This window comes from Eumetopias jubatus, unplaced genomic scaffold (genome assembly GCF_037043125.1).
Source record: "Eumetopias jubatus isolate StellerSeaLion01/CBP00866 unplaced genomic scaffold, mEumJub1_p1.0 scaffold_8, whole genome shotgun sequence".
Classification (NCBI taxonomy): Eukaryota; Metazoa; Chordata; class Mammalia; order Carnivora; family Otariidae; genus Eumetopias; species Eumetopias jubatus.
The window spans coordinates 47680986-47701236 of record NW_028274814.1 but is presented as its reverse complement, the minus strand read 5'-3'; the positions used below and the strand labels follow the sequence as shown (position 1 = coordinate 47701236).

General features: G+C 38.6%; 1 protein-coding gene across 1 annotated transcript in view; it reads left to right on the top strand.

Annotated features, from left to right (window-relative positions):
• The window catches only part of KLRK1 (killer cell lectin like receptor K1), a 37649-nt gene extending 22044 nt beyond the window's left edge, over positions 1-15605 (top strand). Inside the window, exon 9 of the mRNA XM_088025916.1 lies at positions 15121-15605. Within this exon, the coding sequence (XP_087882042.1) occupies positions 15121-15169 (49 nt within the window). The 3' untranslated portion in view covers positions 15170-15605. The remainder of the gene's footprint in view (positions 1-15120) is intronic.
• The last annotated feature ends 4646 nt before the right edge of the window (positions 15606-20251 follow it).

The window sequence follows — 20251 nt, the reverse complement described above, 5'->3', positions numbered from 1 at the left end:
TCCATGAGCATGGAACGTTTTTCCATTTCTTTGTGTCTTCTTCAATTTCTTTCATGAGTATTTTATAGTTTTCTGAGTACAGATACTTTGCCTCTTTGGTTAAATTTATTCCTAGGTATCTAATGGTTTTGGGTGCAATTGTAAATGGGATCGACTCTTTAATTTCTCTTTCTTCTGTCTTGTTGTTGGTGTATAGGAATGCCACTGATTTCTGTGCATTGATTTTATATCTTGCTACTTGACTGAATTCCTGTATGAGTTCTAGCAGTTTTGGGGTGGAGTCTTTTGGGTTTTCCACATACGGTATCATATCATCTGCAAAGAGTGAGAGTTTGACTTATTTGCCAGTTTGGATGCCATGACTTCTTTTTGTTGTCTGATTGCTGTGGCTAGGACTTCTAATACCATGTTGAATAGCAGTGGTGATAGTGGATATCCCTGCCGCATTCCTGACCTTAGGGGAAAAGCTCTCAGCTTTTCCCCATTGAGAATGATATTCGCTGTAGGTTTTTCATAGATGGCTTTTATGATATTGAGGTATGTACCCTCTATCCCTATACTCTGAAGAGTTTTGATCAAGAAAGGATGCTGTACTTTCTCAAATGCTTTTTCTGCATCTACTGAGAAGATTACATGGTTCTTGTTCTTTCTTTTACTAATGTATTGTATCACGTTGATTGATTTGAGGATGTTGAACCAACCTTGCAGCCCAGGCATAAATCCCACTTGGTCATGGTGAATAATCCTTTTAATGTACTGTTGGATCCTATTGGCTAGTATTTTGGTGAGAATTTTTGCATCCATGTTCATCAAGGGTATTGGTCTGTAATTCTCCTCTTTGATGGGGTCTTTGTCTGGTTTGGGGATCAAGGTAATGGTGGCCTCATAAAATGAGTTTCGAAGTTTTCCTTCCATTTCTATTTTTTGGAACAGTTTCAGGAGAATAGGTGTTAATTCTTCTTGAAATGTCTGATAGAATTCCCCTGGGAAGTCATCTGGCCCTGGGCCTTTGTTTCTTGGGAGATTTTTGATGACTGCTTCAATTTCCTTAGTGGTTATAGGTCTGTCCAGGTTTTCTATTTCTTCCTGGTTCAATTTTGGTAGTTGATACATCTCTAGGAATGCACCCATTTCCTCCAGGTTATCTAATTTGCTGGCATAGAGTTGCTCATAATATGTTCTTATAATTGTTTGTATTTCCTTGGTGTTGATTGTGATCTCTCCTCTTTCATTCATGATTTTGTTGATTTGGGTCATTTTTCTTTTCTTTTTGATAAGTCTCGCCAGGGGTTTATCAATCTTGTTAATTCTTTCAAAGAACCAGCTCCTAGTTTCATTGATCTGTTCTACTCTTCTTTTGGTTTCTATTTCATTGATTTCTGCTCTGATCTTCATTATTTCTCTTCTCCTGCTGGGTTTAGGCTTTATTTGCTGTTCTTTCTCCAGCTCCTTTAGGTGTAGGATTCTGTTGTGTATTTGAGACCTTTCTTGTTTCTTGAGAAAGGCTTGTATTGCTATATACTTTCCTCTTAGGACTGCATTTGCTGCATCTCAAAGATTTTGAACAGTTGTGTTTTCATTTTCATTGGTTTCCATGAATTTTTTTACTTCTTCTTTAATTTCCTGGTTGACCCATTCATTCTTTAGTAGGATGCTCTTTAGCTTCCATGTATTTGAGTTCTTTCCGACTTTCCTCTTGTGATTGAGTTCTAGTTTCAAAGCATTGTGGTCTGAAAATAGACAGGGAATGATCCCAATCTTTTGGTATCGGTTGAGACCTGATTTGTGACCTAGGATGTGGTCAATTCTGGAGAATGTTCCATGGGCACTAGCAAAGAATGTGTATTCCATTGTTTTTGGATGGAATGTTCTGAATATGTCTGTGAAGTCCATTTGGTCCAGTGTTTGATTTAAAGACTTTATTTCCTTGTTGATCTTTTGCTTAGATGGTCTGTCCATTTCAGTGAGAAGGGCGTTAAAGTCCCGCACTATTATTGTATTGTTGTCAATGTGTTTCTTTGCTTTTGTTATTAATTGCCTTATATAATTGGCTGCTCCCATGTTAGGGCATAGATATTTACAATTGTTAGATCTTCTTGTTGGATAGACCCTTTAAGTATGATTAGTGTCCTTCCTCATCTCTTATTACAGTCTTTAGTTTAAAATCTAATTTGTCTGATATAAGGATTGCCACCCCAGCTTTCTTTTGGTGTCCATTAGCATGGTAAATGGTTTTCCACCCCTCACTTTCAATCTGGGGGTGTCTTTGGGTCTAAAATGAGTTTCTTGCAGACAGCATATTGATGGGTCTTGTTTTTTAATCCAGTCTGATAGCCTGTGTCTTTTGATGGGCATTTAGCCCAGTTACATTCAGGGTAACTATTGAAAGATATAAATTTAGTGCCATTGTATTGCCTGTAAGGGGACTGTGACTGTATATTGTCTGTGTTCCTTTCTGATCTATGCTGCTCTTAGGCTCTCTCTTTGCTTAGAGGACCCCTTTCAATATTTCTTTTAGGGCTGGTTTTGTGTTTGCAAATTCCTTTAGTTTTTGTTTGTGAAGTTTTTCACCTCTCCTTCTATTTTCAATGACAGCCTAGCTGGATATAGTATTCTTGGCTGCATATTTTTCTCGTTTAGTGCTCTGAAGATATCATGCCAGTCCTTTTGGCCTGCCAGGTCTCTGTGGATAGGTCTGTTTCCAATCTGATGTTTCTACCATTGTAGGTTATATATCTCTTCTCCCAAGCTGCTTTCAGGATTTTCTCTTTGTCTCTGAGACTCGTAAGTTTTACTATTAGATGTCGGGGTGTTGACCTATTTTTATTGATTTTGAGAGGGGTTCTCTGTTCCTCCTGGATTTTGAATCCTGTTTCCTTCCTCACATTAAGGAAATTCTCTGCTATAATTTCCTCCAATATACCTTCTGCCCCTCTCTCTCTTTCTTCTTCTTCTGGGGTCCCAATTATTCTAATGTTGTTTCGTCTTATTGTATCGCTTATCTCTCGAATTCTGCCTTTGTGATCCTGTAGTTGTTTATCTCTTTTTTTCTCAGCCTCCCTATTTTCCATCATTTGGTCTTCTATATCGCTGATTCTCTCTTCTGCCTCATTTATCCTAGCAGTTAGTGCCCCCATTTTTTATTGCACATCATTAATAGCCTTTTTGATTTCGACTTGATTAGATTAGTTCTTTTATTTCTCCAGAAAGGGTTTCTCTAATAACTTCCATGCTTTATTCAAGCCCAGCTAGTATCTTTAAAGTCATGATTCTGAACTCTAGGTCCGACATCATACTAATGTCCATATTGAGTAGGTCCCTGGCTGACGGTACTACCTCTTGTTCTTTTTGCTGAGGTGATTTTTTTTGTCTTGTCATTTTGTCCAGAGGAGAATAGATGAATGAGAAAACAAAACACAACAGGTTAACAACGTCCCCAGCAAATATACTCTATATAAATCAGAAAAGACCTGAACCAGGGGAAAGGAAAGGTAAAGAAAGAAAAAAGAAAGAGAAAAAAATAAAAGAAAAAAATAAAAACAAACAAAAACAGAACAAAACAAAACAAAAAACGAATATGATGAAATATGATCAGGCTAGTGCATAGATCAGTGCCACACACTAGATTTTGGGTGTATTTTTGTCTGTTAGAAGAAAGTGCCTCCTAAAATTTTAAAGGAAGAAAGACTTATATATGTACAAAATAAGGGTTGATACAATGAAGGGATGGAAGATGACTGTAAAGATGAAAATTATAAAAGGTTTTATAAACGGAATTGATAAGAAGCTGTTTGAAGGAGAAGGAAGAAGATTAAAAAAAAAAGAAAAGATAAAAAAGGGAGAGACTGTGATCAGGGAGGAGACTAGAACAAAGCCATACACTAGTGATTTAGGGTATATTTTGATGTTAGAAGAAACCGTATCTCAAAATTTTAAAGAGAGAAGAACTTATATATATACATATATATATATATGCCAAAAATAAGGGTAACAACTATGAAACGATAAAATATGACTCTAAAAATAAAAAATGTTTTTTTTAAAAAAGGGATTGATAAGATGTTGGTTGAAAAAGGGAAAAAGAAAAATTCAAAAAAACACACAAAAAACAGTTAAAAAATTAACTTTGAAAAACTAATGAATCATGATAAAAAAGCCATGAATTCTATGTGCAGTATTCCCCTAGCGCTGGAGTTCTCCCGTTCTCCTTGATCGGTAAACTTGGTCTTGGCTTGCTGGCTGTTCGTGCTGATCTTCTGGGGGAGGGGCCTGTTGCCGTGGTTCCCAAATGTCTTTGCCGGAGGCGGAATTGCCCCGCCCTTGCCGGTCAGGGCTAAGCAAGCTGCTGGGGTTTGCTCTCAGGAGCTTTTGTTCCCTGCAAGCTCTCGGTACAGCTTTGGAGGACCAGGGTGAAAATGGTGGCCTCCCACTCTCTGCCCGGAGGAGCTGAGAACTCGGGGCCCTGCTCCTCAGTGCGCCCCCAGAGAAAAGCAATCACTCCCGTCTCCCCCATCTCCGGCCGCACTCCGTGCTCACCCGGCCTGTGACCGAGCGTTTCTATCTCTGGCACCCGACCCCGTGTGGAGTCACCAAATCCAGCAGATCCCTGAGGTGCGCTCCTGCGCTGCTCTTCCTGGGGTAGAAAGGGGAGTCTTCCCGGCTCTGCTGTTTGGTGGGTCCCTGCTGGAGGCGCAGTGGCCCGACTGGGCCACGGATCACAGTTTATGGCCACCCCGAGCTGAGAGCCCGTGCCTCAGCTCCATCTCTGCAGCCGGCTTTCCTGCTCCGATACCTGGGAGCTCTGCTGCACTCAGGCACCCCCGGTCTTTCTGTGACCCCGGGGGTCCTGAGTCCACACTGTCCCGCGAGGTTTCTACCTCCTGCTTAGCCACTGGAGTGAAGTCCTTCAGCGGAACTGACTTCCAAAAGTTCCAATTTTGTGCTCCGCGGCTCTAGCACTTGCCAGAAGCGGCCACAGAGGCCCCCTCTCCCGCCGTCTATCCTCCTGAATATCACCTCGGATTCATTTCGCACGTCCTACCTTCCAGTAAGTGGTCGCTTCTCTCTTCAGAGAGTTGTTGCTACTCTCTTCTTCGATCTCCTGTTGAGCTCGTAGGTGTTCAGAATGGTTTGATCCCTATTCAGCTGAATTCCTGAGACCAGACGAAATCCAGGTCTCCTACTCCTCCGGCATCTTGCTCCGCCCCCTCTGTTCATTGCATTCTTATTTGCAAAGCTTAGACATGGAAACAACCTAAGGGTCCACCAACAGATGAATGGATAAAGAAAATGTGATATATATAAATAATGGAAAGAGAAAAAAGAGAAACCACAAAAGAGAAGGAGATCCTGACATTTGTGACAATATGAAATGAACTTAGAAGACATTATGCTAAGTGAGATAAGGCAGACATGGAAAGAAAATACCATATGATCTCACTTATATGTAAAATGTAAAAAAGTTGAATTCATATAAACTGAGAGTAGAATAATGGTTGCCAGAGGCTAGGAAATGGAAGAAATGGGGAGATGTTGGTCAGATGGTACAAATTTCCAATTATAAGATGAGTAAATTCTGGGGATCTACTGTACAGCATGGTGACTAAAGTTAACCATACTGGACTGTATACTTGAAAGTTGGTAAGCCAGTAAATTTGAAATACTCTCACCCTTACCACAATAGAATGGTAATTATGTGATGTACTGGATTTGTTAACTAACCTTATTGTGCTAATCATTTTGCAATATATACATGTATCAAATCATCAAGTTGTACACTTTAAACTTACACAATGGTATATGTCAATTGTATCTCAATAAACCTGGGGGTGGGGAGGGAACTATGGTGATTTCCTTTTGTCATTTAAAAAAAAAAGGAGGAGGAAAGAAAAGAACAAGGCACAGAAAATGTTTTATCTCTCTAACCTCCCTTTTCTGCTTAAAGGCAGGATATAAAGTCTCCTTTTACTGAAGATAGACTCTTAGCACAGAGATGGGCACCAAAGGAATCTGCAAACAAACTTGACTCTATTGCCACCTTCCCATGCATTTACCTTCCCATGGTTTGCCACCCTTAGAAGCTTTACATCGCTTTGTCTTTATTCTATCATTTCTCTACAAATGTACTGTTCTTGGAGAAGATGCTATATAAGCTGCATTTCTAAGCTGCAGCTTTGTATTATGCTTTGATTTAGTTTTCTCTAGTGTGATATGTGCTGAGTCAATAAACTGTTTTTTCTTGGGGCGCCTGGGTGGCTCAGTTAGTTAAGCTCTTACTCTTGGTTTCTGCTCAGGTGGTGATCTCAGGGTTGTGAGATGAGACCTGGGGGGCTCTGCACCAAGCATGTAGTGTGCTTAAGGATTTCTCTCCCTCTCTCTGTCACCTCCCTCAAATAAATAAATCTTAAAAAACATAAACTGTTTTTCTCTTGCTAATCTGTCTTTTTGTTCAAGAGACAGACCCACCTGAAAACTTAAGATCAGTGGAGGTAAAGTTTTACCTCCCTGTACTAGTCTTGACCTCTGATGAGATGGAAAAATGAAAATTTCCATTGAGTATTTATAACAACAGATGAGCCGTCATGTTAGTTTATAACCCAAAGCCTTCCTAACAGCCAATTTCAAAAGAACTGCATTCAACCTTGACTAATTGAATTCAAATAAAAAAAATTTAATAAAAAAAGCACTGAAAGAAAAATGTAAATTCTAAAAGTCTATGCCCATGAAAGCATTTTTAAATATGAAGGCAAAATAACGATATTTTCAGATTAAAAAAAAAACATTTAAAGTAGTTCAAGGTGAATAATGGTCTACCTATTAACAATACCAATAGTTCCTGTAGGAAAGCAACTTCAACCCACCTTTGAAAGTTGACAGATAGAGGAGGAGCAAGATAGTGGAGGAGTAGGAGACCTAAATTTCATCTGGTCCAAGGAATTCAGCTAGATAAGGATCAAACCATTCTGAACACCTACGAACTCAACAGGAGATTGAAGAAAAGAAGAGGAGCCACTCTCTGAACAGAAAAGTGACCACTTTCTGGAAGGTAGGACGTGTAGAGAAGTCAATCCGAAAGGATATTCGGGAAGATAGACGGCAGGGGAGGGGGCCTCCATTGGCCGCTTCTGGCAAGTGATAGAGCAGCAGAGTAGAAAATTGGAACTTTTAAAAGTTTGCTCTGCTGAGGGATGTCACTCCAGTGGCTAAGCAGGGGTGGAACCCTCGTGGGACAGTGTGGTCTCAGGACCCTCAGGGTCACAAAAGACCGGGGGTGCCTGAGGGTGGCAGAGCTCCCAGGAATCGGAGCGGGGAAGCTGGCTGCAGAGACAGAGCCAAGGCGCGGGCTCTCAGCTCGGCGTTGCCATAAGCCATAATCCGAGGCACAGTCAGCCCACTGCTCCTCCAGCAGGGACCCAACAAGCATCAGATCCAGGAAGACTCCTCTTCCTCCCCCAGGAGGAGCGATGCAGGAGCACACCGCAAGGATCTGCTGGATTTGGAGACTCCACACAGGGTCGGGTGCCAGAGATAGAAACATTAGGTCACAGGCCAGGTGTGCATAGAGTGTGGTTGGAGACCGGGGAGATGGGAGTGATTGACTGCTTTCCTGTGGGGGTGCACTGAGGAGTGGGGCCCCAAGTTCTCTGCTCCTCCAGGGTAGAGACTAGGAGGCCACCATTTTCACTCTTGTCCTCCAAAGCTGAATGGAAAGCTTGCAGGGAACAAAAGCTCCCGAGAGCAAAACTGAGCAGATTACTTAGCCCAGAGGGCAAGGGCAGGGCAATTCCACCTCCCGCAAAGACATTTGGGAAGACGAGCAAGAACAGCCAGCCAAGACCAAGTTTACCGATCAATGAGAATGGCAGAACTCCAGCATTAGGGGAATACAGCACAGAGAATTCATGGCTTTTTTTCCCCTGATTCTTTAGTCTTTCAAAGTTAATTTTTTTTTTTTACTTTCTTTTTCTTTTTCTTTTTTTTTGAATTTTGTTTTTCCCTTTTTCAAACAACATCTTATCAATCCCTTTTTTTAAAACTGTTTTTTATTTTTCATTTTTTAGAGTCATATTGTATCCCTTCATAGTAGTTAACCTTATTTTTGGTATATATGTATAAGTCATTCTCTCTTTAAAATTTTGGGATACAGTTTATTCTAACAGACCAAAATATACCCTAAATCACTAGTGTATGGCTTTGTTCTGGTCTCCTGCTTGATCACATTCTCTCCCTATTTTTTTAAATCCTCTTCTTTCCTTTTTCAACCAAGTCTTATCAATTCCTCTTATAAAATCAATGATAATTTTCACCTTTACAATCATATTCCATCCCTTCATCGTATTTACCCTTATTTTTATACATATATAAGTTTTTTTTTATTTAAAATTTTGGGAGGCACTTCTAACAGACCAAAACACACTCAAAATCTAGTAGTAGCACTGATCTATGCATCAGCCTGATCATATTTGATCATATTGTGGTTGGTTTGTTTGTCTGTTTTTTGTTTGTTTTTATCTTTTTCTCTTTTTTTTTTCTTTTTCTTTATTTCCCTTTCTTTTCCCCTGGTTTCAGCTCTCTTCTGATTTGTTTAGTGTATATTTTTCTGGGGTCATTTTTACCCTGTTAGCATTTTGTTCTCTCATTCATCTATTCTCCTCTGAACAAAATGACAAGATGGAAAAAAAACAACTCAAAAAAAAAAAAAAAGAATAAGAGGCAGTGCTGACTGTCAGGGACCTAATCAATATGGACATTAGTAAGATGACAGAACTAGAGTTCAGAATGACGATTTTAAAGATACTACCTGGGCTTGAAAAAAGAATGGAAGATATTAGAGAAACCCTTTCTGGAAAAATAAAAGAACTAATTCTAACCAAGTCAAAATCAAAAAGGCTATTAATGAGGTGCAATCAAAAATGGAGGCTCTAACTGCTAGGAAAATGAGGCAGAGGAGAGAAGTAGTGATCTAGAAGACCAAATGATGGAAAATAAAGAAGCTGAGAAAAAGAGAGATAAACAACTACTGCCCTACCATGAGGGCAGAATTCGAGAGATAAGTGATACCATAAGATGAAACAATATTAGAATAATTGGGATCCCAGAAGAAGAAAAAGAGAGAGGGGCAGAGGGTATATTGGAGCCAAATTATAGCAGAGAACTTCCTTAATTTGGAGAAGGAAACAGGCATCAAAATCCAGGAGAAACAGAGAACCTCCCTCAAAATCAATAAAAATAGGTCAACATCCCGACATCTAATAGTGAAACTTACAAGTCTAAAGGACAAAGACAAGATCCTGAAAGCAGCTCGGGACAAGAGGTCTGTAACCAACAATGGTAGAAACATTAGATTGGAAACAAAGCTATCCACAGATCTAGCAGGCCAGAAAGGACTGGCATGATATATTCAGGGCACTAACTGAGAAAAATATGCAGCCAAGAATACGATATCCAGCTAGGCTGTCATAGAAAATAGAAGCAGAGATAAAAAGCTTCCAGGACAAACAAAAACTAAAGGAATTTGCAAACACGAAACCAGCACTACAGGAAATATTGAAAGGGGTCCTCTAAGCAAACAGAGAGCCTAAAAGTAACATAGACCAGAAAGGAACACAGACAATATACAGCAGCAGTCACCTTAAAGGCAATACAATGGCACTAAATTCATATCTTTCAATAGTTACCCTCAATGTAAATGGGCTAAATGCCCCAATCAAAAGACACAGGTTATCAGATTGGATAAAAAAACAAGACCCATCAATATGCTGTCTGCAAGAGACTCATTTTAGACCCAAAGACACCCCCAGATTGAAAGAGAGGGGTAGAAAACCATTTACCATGCTAATGGACACGAAAAGAAAGCTGACGTGGCAATCCTTATATCCGGCAAATTAGATTTTAAACCAAAGACTATAAAAAGAGATGAGGAAGGACACTAATCATACTTAAAGGGTCTATCCAACAAGAAGATCTAACAATTGTAAATATCTATTGCCCCTAACATGGGAGCACCTAATTATATAAGCCAATTATTAAGCAAAAAACACATCGACAACAATACAATAAGAATGCGGGACTTTAACACCCCCCTCACTGAAATGGACAGATCATCTAAGCAAAAGATCAACAAGGAAATAAAGACTAAATGACGCACTGGACCAAATGGACTTCACAGATCTATTCAGAACATTCCACCCCAAAGCAACAGAATACACATTCTTCTCTAGTGCCCATTGAATGTTCTCCAGTATAGATCACATCCTAGGTCACAAATCAGGTCTCAACTGGTACCAAAAGATTGGGATTATACCCTGCATATTTTCGGGCCATAATGCTTTGAAACTAGAACTCAATCACAAGAGGAAAGTCGGAAAGAACTCAAATACATGGAGGCTAGAGAGCATCCTACTAAAGAATGAATGGGTCAACCAGGAAATTAAAGAAGAATTAAAAAGATTCGTGGAAACCAATGAAAATGAAAACACAACTGTCCAAAATCTTTGGGATGCAGCAAAGGCAGTGAGAGGAAAGTATATAGCAATACAAGCCTTTCTCAAGAAACAAGAAAGGTCTCAAATACACAACCGAACCCTACACCTAAAAGAGCTGGAGAAAGAACAGCAAATAAAGCCTAAACCCAACAGGAGAAGAGAAATAATGAAGATCAGAGCAGAAATCAATGAAATAGAAACCAAAAGAAGAGTAGAACAGATCAACGACTCTAGGAGCTGGTTCTTTGAAAGAACTAACAAGATTGATAAACCCCTGGCCAGACTTATCAAAAAGAAAAGAGAAATTACCCAAATGAATAAAATCATGAATGAAAGAGAAGAGATCACAACCAACACCAAAGAAATACAAACAATTGTAAAAACATATTATAAGCAATTCTATGCCAGCAAATTAGATAATCTGGAAGAAACGGATGCCTTCCTAGAGATGTATCAACTACCAAAACTGAACCAGGAAGAAACAGAAAACCTGAACAGACCTATAACAACTAAGGAAATGGAAGCTGTCATCAAAAATCTCCCAACAAACAAAAGCCCAGGGCCAGATGGCTTCGCAGGGGAATTCTACCAAACATTTAAAGAAGAATTAATACCTATTCTTCTGAAACTGTTCTAAAAAATAGAAATGGAAGGAAAACTTCCAAACTCATTTTATGAGGCCACCATTACCTTGATCCCCAAACCAAACAATGACCCCATCAAAAAGGAGAATTACAGACCAATATCCTTGATGAACATGGATGCAAAAATTCTCACCAAAATACTAGCCAATAGGATCCAACAGTACATTAAAAGGGGTTATCACCACGACCAAGTGGGATTTATCCCTGGGCTGCAAGTTTGGTTCATCATCCTCAAATCAATCAATGTGATACAATAGATTAATAAAAGAAAGAACAAGAACCATATGATCCTCTCAATAGATGCAGAAAAAGCATTTGACAAAGTACAGCATCCTTTCTTGATCAAAACGTTTCAGAGGATAGAGATAGAGGTTACATACCTCAATATCATAAAAGACATCTATGAAAAACCCACAGCGAATATCATTCTCAATGGGGTAAAACTGAGAGCTTTCCCCCTAAGGTCAGACACATGGCGGGGTTTCCACTATCACCACTACTATTCAATATATTATTGGAAGTCCTAGCCACAGCAATCAGACAACAAAAAGAAATAAAAGTCATCCGAATCGGCAAAGAAGTCAAATCTGACTCTTTGCAGATGATATGATTCTTTATGTGGAAAACCCAAAAGACTCCACCCCAAGACTGCTAGAACTCATCAGGAATTCAGTAAAATGGCAGGATATAAAATCAATGCACAGAAATCAGTGGCATTCCTATACACCAACAACAAGACAGAAGAAAGAGAAATTAAAGAGTCGATCCCATTTACAACTGCACCCAAAATCATAAGATACCTAGGAATAAATTTAACCAAAGAGGCAAAGAATCTGTACTCAGAAAACTATAAAATACTCATGAAAGAAATTGAGGAAGACACAAAGAAATGGAAAAACGTTCCATACTCATGGATTGGAAGAACAAATATTGTGAAGGTGTCAATCCTACCTAGAGCAATCTACACATTTAATGCAATCCCTATCAAACTACCATCCACTCTTTTTAAAGAAATGGAACAAATAATCCTAAAATTTGTATGGAACCAGAAAAGACCCCGAATAGCCAGAGGAATGTTGAAAAAGAAAAGCAAAGCTAGCGACATCAGAATTCTGGACTTCAACCTCTATTACAAAGTTTTAATCATCGGGACAGTATGGTACTGGCACAAAAACAGACACATAGATCAATGGAACAGAATAGAAAGCCCAAAAATGAACCCTCAACTCTATGGTCAACTCATCTTTGACAAAGCAAGAAAGAAAGTCCAATGGAAAAAAGACAGTCTCTTCAACAAATGGTGTTGGGAAAATTGGACAGCCACACACAGAAGAATGAAACTGGACCATTTCCTTACACTACACACAAAAATAGACTCAAAATGGTTGAAAGACCTAAATGTGAGACAGGAGTCCATCAAAATCCTAAAGGAGGACACAGGCAGCAACCTCTTCAACCTCAGCCACAGCAACTTCTTCCTAGAAACATCGCCAAAGGCAAGGGAAGCCAGGGCAAAAATGAACTATTGGGACTTCATCAAGATAAAAAGCTTAAGCACAGCAAAGGAAACAGTCCACACAACCAAAAGACAACCGACAGAATGGGAGAAGATATTTGCAAATGACATATCAGATAAAGGGCTAGTATCCAAAATCTATAAAGAACTTATCAAACTCAACACCCAAAGAACAAATGATCCAATAAAAAAATGAGCAGAAGACATGAACAGACATTTTTCCAAAGAAGACATCCAAATGGCCAACAGACATATGAAAAAGTGTGCAACATCGCTCAGCATCAGGGAAATCCAAATCAAAACCTCAGTGAGATACCACCTCACACCAGTCAGAATGGCTAAAATTAACAAGTCAGGAAACACAGATGTTGGCGGGGATGCGGAGAAAGGAGAACCCTCCTACACTGTTGGTGGGAATGCAAGCTGGTACAGCCACTCTGGAAAACAGTACAGAGGTTCCTCAAATAGTTGAAAATAGAGCTACCATATGACTCAGCAATTGCACTACTGGATTTTTACCCCAAAGATACAAATATAGGGAACCAAAGGTGTATGTGCACCCCAATGTTTATAGCAGCAATGGCCACAATAGCCAAACTATGGAAAGAGCCAAGATTTTCATCGACAGATGAATGGATAAAGAAGAGGTGGTATATATATACAATGGAATATTATGCAGCCATCAAAGGGAATGAAATCTTGCTATTTGCAATGACGTGGATGGAACTGGAGGGTATTATGCTGAGCAAAATAAGTCAATCAGAAAAACATGTATCATATGATCTCACTGATATGAGGAATTCTTAATCTCAGGAAACAAACTGACGGTTGCTGGAGTGGTGGGGGGTGGGAGGGATGGGGTGGCTGGGTGATAGACATTGGGGAGGGTATGTGCTATGGTGAGCTCTGCGAATTGTGTAAGACTGTTGAATCGCAGACCTGTACCTCTAAAACAGGTAGTACATCATATGTTTAAAAAAAAGAAGAAGAAGAAGATAGCAGGAAGAGAAAAATGAAGGGGGGAAAATCGGAGGGGGAGACGAACCATATGAGGATATGGACTCTGAGAAACAAACTGAGGGTTCTAGAGGGGAGGTGGTTGGGGGGATGGGTTAGCCTGGTGATGGGTATTTAAGAGGGCACGTACTGAGTAGAGCACTGGGTGTATATGCAAACAATGAATCATGGAACACTACATCAAAAACTAATGATGTAATATATGGTGATTAACATAACATAAAAAAAGATTTGATACAAGGACCTTTTTGGTTTCCTAAAGATTTAATCATATGTATTAACATACCATTTATTTTGCTGCCTCTATTCCCATTTCATTTTATGTAATTTATTTTCTTACCTCATTGCATTAGGTGAAACATTATCAACTGGTACTGGTGATATCTAACCATTCGAATTTTTAAGATTTTTAATGAAAATACCCTCAAATTTCTCTCTAGTATGCAGGTTTGATTTTAGTTTGGGGTAGTAAAATTTAAATTAATATTTTTTCTTCTATTTCTATTTTTACATAGAGCTCATATGAGAAATATTTGCCAATCTTTATCAAATAAATTTAGTAACTAATGATATTTCTCTCTAATGTGCTCATGCAATTAATCTTGGAAACCATTTCTGTAAAATTTCTTACTTTATCATGATGCATTATTATTTTGGTGTACATTTGAAATTTATTATATTTTTTTTTTTGCTTTTTTACTCATAAATGAATCAGCTTACAAGTTTGGAATATTCTATCAAGTTTTGGTAAAGATTTGTGAGCTGCACAAAATAAATTTGGAGGCACTGTATTATGTTCTAGACTAGTTTAAGTAGATAGTGGTTAATTTTTCTTTAAATTTTAAGTAAAATCCTTGTAAAGGATTTTATGAATGTAATTTTTTTAACGTTGAAGCTGTAAAATTTTTTCTAAATACTCCAGTGTTTATAGTGAGTTCAGATTTTTCCTTCTAAGAGCAATTTGATACTATGTGTTGCTGATAGATCACCTGCCGCCCTTTAATTTTCCCAGTTTACTCCCATTGTGTAACCAAAACTAATGATATTTTTTGCTTTCAACTTGTGTTATGGAAGTAACATTTTTGCTCTATTAAACTTATAACTCTATGGTACTGACTTTCTTTTCCTTTATCAAATACTTTAGTGATTTATTTTATTTGACATTTCCAGGATCCAGGTTTTGATATTATATAACATTTATATTCATTTATATATGCATAAGCACTTCCACAGCATGGAAATTTTAGAACTAAAAATACAATATTTGATATAAAAAATCAGTAGGTGGGCTTAATAACAGAACAGAAAGGATAGGGGAATGAGCCAGTGATTTGAAGATAGATCATTAGAAATTATCTAATCTAAAGAAGAGAAAGAAATATTTATATATTTTAAAAAGATTCAGGGCTGTGGGACAATACCAACAAGTTTAACATTTGTGTCATTGCATTCTCAAAAGGAAAAGAAAAAATAAAAAAGGATTGAAGCAGAGAAAGCTAAAATTCTGAGAGAAATGTACTGTCCTGCCCAGAAAACATACAATCAAATGAAACAGGAAAATGTACTCTTGGAGCTCTGGAGAGAATAAAGGAAATTTCAGAAAGGAGAAAGTTTGAAAAATTATACCATAATTTTGTGTATGAGCTGACCAAAGCCCGGATTCACCAATGAGCTTCACAAGTGGGAAATAAACCCAAGACAACAAAGACTTTGAGAACTGAACTGTGTTCTATATCCCACTATGCATGGAAATCTTACATAAGAACTGAAGGTTCACAAACAAGGCAGACCCCAAGCAACGTAGCAAAGGTTTTGAAATTTAGCTAAAATGGAACCACCAGCCACAGAAGACAACAGGCATAAGAAAATTTGGGGGCAAGAAGCATATGTTTTTTATCTTGATAGTTATCTCATGGATATACACATATATCAGAATAAATCAAATTGTATCCTTTAAAGATGTTTTCTTTGGTATAGATACCAATTATGCCTCAATAAAACCAAAGATAATCATTTTTTTTTAATTTGCTAGCAATAGAAATTTAGAAAATATGTAGATAAAGAGAACCATTTCCTATCACACCAAAGACTATCAAATGCTTAGGGGAAAAAATCTAGCACAAAATTTTGCAAGACATTTCTACTGAGATCAACAAAGCTTTTCTGTGAGAAAATAAAGACAACATAAATAGAACGACAGATAATCTTGTTCATGGATGTGAAGAGTCAGTTTTGTTAAAGTATCAGTTCTCTTTTATACATATGCACACACGCACGACCTAGAAAAATATCCAAGACAATCAATAAATTATTAAGAAAAAAAAATAAGGGACGCCTGGGTGGCTCAGTTGTTAAGCATCAGCCTTTGGCTCAGGTCGTGACCCCAGAGTCCTGGGATCGAGCCCCCGCATCAGGCTCCCTGCTCGGCTGGGAGCCTGCTTCTCCCTCTTCCTCTGCCTGCAGCTCACCCTGCTTATGCTCCCTGTCTGTCAAATAAATAAATAAAATCTTAAAAAATAAAAGAAAGGAAAAAAAAGTTGGATGTCAAGATTTACTATAAAGCTATAGTATTTAAGACAGAATAGTATTGTGTAAGGATAAATCACTGCACCATAATCGAAAGGCCAGAATTAGCTGGCATATGTATTGCCTAATTTATGACAAAGGTGTCATTGCAATTCAGTGAAGAAAATGACTTTTTCAATAAATAGTTCTTGATAGAAATGAAGTAATTTTGATCTATACTGTAGACAAACAAAAATTAACTTGAAAAGAATTATTTCCAGAAAAAAATGTAGTATATTCTTGATCTTATAGGTAAAAGGTTTCTTAAGATAAAAAAGATAATGCATAATGAAAAAAAATTATTAACCAGAATTTATTAAAATCAAATTTTCTACTTATAAAAAAACTCCATTCTGTTCACAAGGTCATTAAAAACAAAAGTTATTAAATAAGAAAAGATATTTGCAACCCATATATCTGACAAGTTGCTCTAAAAGACATTTTTAAAATCAATAAATAATGCTCAAAGACTTAAAAGACATTACATAGAAGAGGATATTCTAATGAACAAAAAGGTATCAGTACCATTAATTATTAGGGAAATGGGCATTTAAACTACAGTTACATATCAATACATAATATGATCCAGAATATGTAAAATTAGAAAGATTGATAATACCAAGTATTGGCAAGGATGTAGAGCAACAGAAAGTCACATAAAACTACTGGTAAAATTATGGCACCTTAGAAAACTGTTATTATCCACTAGAACTAAATACATGCTCACACCATAACTTAGAAATTTACTTCTTCAGTACATATACAAGAGAAATGAGAACACATAGTCGCAAAAAAGCATGTACAAAATATATAAAAGTGTTTAGAGAAGTTTCATTTATGACATTAAAAATTGGAAACAACCAAAATAACCCTCACAAGTAGAAGAATAGAATTGATAAATGTTGTGTATTCATATGATGGAAACCTACACAGTAATAAAGAACCAAACAGACATAATCCTGGGTCAAAGAATGCAGGCAAAAAGACTATGTACTGTATTATATACTTTATTTCTGTTTTCTTTAAGATGTATTGGTTGATCCAGGCTAAGAAAACACACCAGAGATGAACATTTGGGATTGCATTAATATTTATATTCCATAATTATTACTGGAATTGTGATTCCTAGATTACAAATATATGGAAAATGAGCTTGAAATCTTTGAAAAAGTGTGAGACCTAAGAATGTTGGACTCTTCTAGAATAATGAAGAGTGGTTTGTAAGTTTCTCTTGACTGCCAAAGCAGATGAATCAGGGATAGTGTGTATGTCCATATGTTTATACCACAGGAAAAGGAGAAAAGAGTATTTTCACATAAAATAATGGGTCATAGGACATAGGACTGCTAACTTCCATGACACTTGAGCATAAACTTGGAAGTTCTGGGTGGGGCTAAATGTGTTTTTCTTTTGCACATATTTTATGTGTGAAAGACAAGTTCTCACTGCAGTGCTACTAGATGACTGCACTGACCAGATACAAAAATACATTTACAAAGATCAGAAAAGATATCCAACTGCCAGAAATGTATAGACTGGGGAGAGAGCGGAGTCAGCCCCGACAATCTACATTACAAAAAAGCCCAGTCCAGTATGTAGGGAGTAGGGAGTTCATAAAACCCTGTTTAGAAACAAGGACAAATACATCAAATTAATCCAATCTGCTCTTGCTACCATGCATTTTTTTCTTTTTAAAGTCAGTAGCCCAGATTCAGACTTGGCTTGTCAATCACAAAACATTTTTAACTTCTAGTAAGAGGTGACAGTCCTATGGCTCAGAGTTCTCATTATCAGGCCCATCCACCCATGGAAAAACAAAAACAAAAACAAAAACAAACCAGAAAAATTTCATTTACCTAAGGATCTGTAGTACATAAATGACAGAAACATTTTATGAAGGTTGTTAAAGTTCTCGTGAAATATGACTTTCATAGAAAATCAGAGGTCCTGGCCTCACAACATCCCAAATCAGTGCTATCTGGAAGGGTAACTACCATTGGCGTCCCCTGTTGATTCTGCACTCAGCACAGGTTCTTTTTCCCAAGCATGCAGTAATTCTTAAAACCATATCTTCTGTATTTATTGCTCTAAAACTAAGCATTCAAATTATAAGGTAAAAATGCAACTAAGAAGTTTCCTTAAGTGGCATATAAACAGCATCAGTCAACATAGAATACATATATTTTAGCATTATTTTCATGGCATCACAATGTTCTATATTTTTAGATACATATGAATGATTTATCATTACTTATTGAATTTTCCCTGAAATGTTGTTTACACTCCATGAGGCACCTTGTTTTTTATCCTAGTTTTGTAATGAGTACTTCAAAGTACAGGAAATTGGAGAAGGAAAGATGGTGGAGGAGTAGGGGACCCTATTTCAACTGGTCCCCAGAACTGAGCTGGATATCTACCAGACCACTCTGAGCACCCACGAAACCAGCCTGAGATGTAAGAAGATCTGGATCTCTACAAACAGAATATCGCAGGTGGTTGGTTTTGAGGTACAAAGAAGGAAGCCCTGATCCCATGGGCAGATATCGGAGGATAAATGGCAGCAGAAGGGAGCCTGGCTGCAGGGATCCTACACCGCCGGTGAGCGACAGCCTCGCGCACTGGGGACGGGGCACAGACTGGCGGGGATAGGACTTTAGGGCAGCCCCCAGGGAGGAAACCCGGAGTGGTGGGGTCGCACCTGCGATCTGGGGGGTGGCTGGCCATTTTAGAAGCACAAAGGGCAGAGACGTGCTCTGACCTGGAGGCAGGACTTGGGGGCGCTGCGGAGGGGCGCACAACCCAGGATGCTGCAGTTTATAGCAGCACGGACAGAAACAGAGAGAGTGTGGCCTCCAGAGCTCACTGAAGAAGAGACTGCGGTGTCTCTGCTCTGAGGCAGAGGGTTGGAAATGGTCTCTTCTGCTTTGACTCACGGAAGAGACATGGAAAGCCGCCAGGGAAAGCAGCCAGAGAACTAAAGCCCCCAAAACTGATTCCCGCTGAGCCCATCCCCCACCACAGGGGGGCAGGGCAGCTCCGCCCAAACAGGGTTGCCTGAGTAACAGCGTGGCAGGCCCCTCCCCCAGAAGACAGGCTGGGAAAACAAAAGGCAAGTGCCCCTAAGGTCCCAAGGAAACAGGTGCATCTTGCTTAGGTTCTGGCCAATAATTTGGACTCAAACACCCATCAACAGAATGACTAGGAGGAGGAACCCCCAAAATAGAAAAGACTCAGAGATTATGACTTATGCTGCAGATTTACAAATGGATGCAGATATAACCAAGACGTCGGAGATGGAATTCAGGCTAGCAATTGTGAAGACAACGGCTAGAATGGAGAAATCAATTAATGGCAACATAGAGTCTCTAAGGGCAGAAATGAAAGCTGAATTGGCAGAACTTAAAAATGCTATCCATGAGATCCAATCCAATCTAGATAATCTAACAGCTAGGGTAACTGAAGCAGAAGAACGAATAAGTGACCTGGAAGACAATATAATAGATAAAAAGGGAACAGAGGAGGCCAGGGGAAAAACAACTCAGAATCCATGAAAATAGAATCAGAGAAATAAGTGACACCATGAAGCATTCCAATGTCAGAATAATTGGAATCCAAGAGGGAGTGGAGAGAGAGGACTAGAAGATGTATTTGAGCAAATCGTAGCTGAGAACTTCCCTAATCTGGGGAACGAAACAAACATTCGCGTCCTAGAAGCAGAGAGGACCCCTCCCAAGATCAAGGAAAACAGGCCAACACCCCGGCATGTAGTAGGAAAACTTGCAAATCTTAGAACCAAGGAAACCATCTTAAGGGCAGTTAGGGGGAAGAGATTCCTTACGTACAGAGGGAGGAACATCAGAATAACGTCAGACCTATCCACAAAGACCTGGCAAGCCAGAAAAGCCTGGCAAGACATATTCAGGTTACTAAATGAGAAGAACATGCAGCCAAGAATACTTTATCCGGCAAGGCTGTCATTTAGAATGAATGGAGAGATGCAGAGCTTCCACGACCGGCAGAAACTG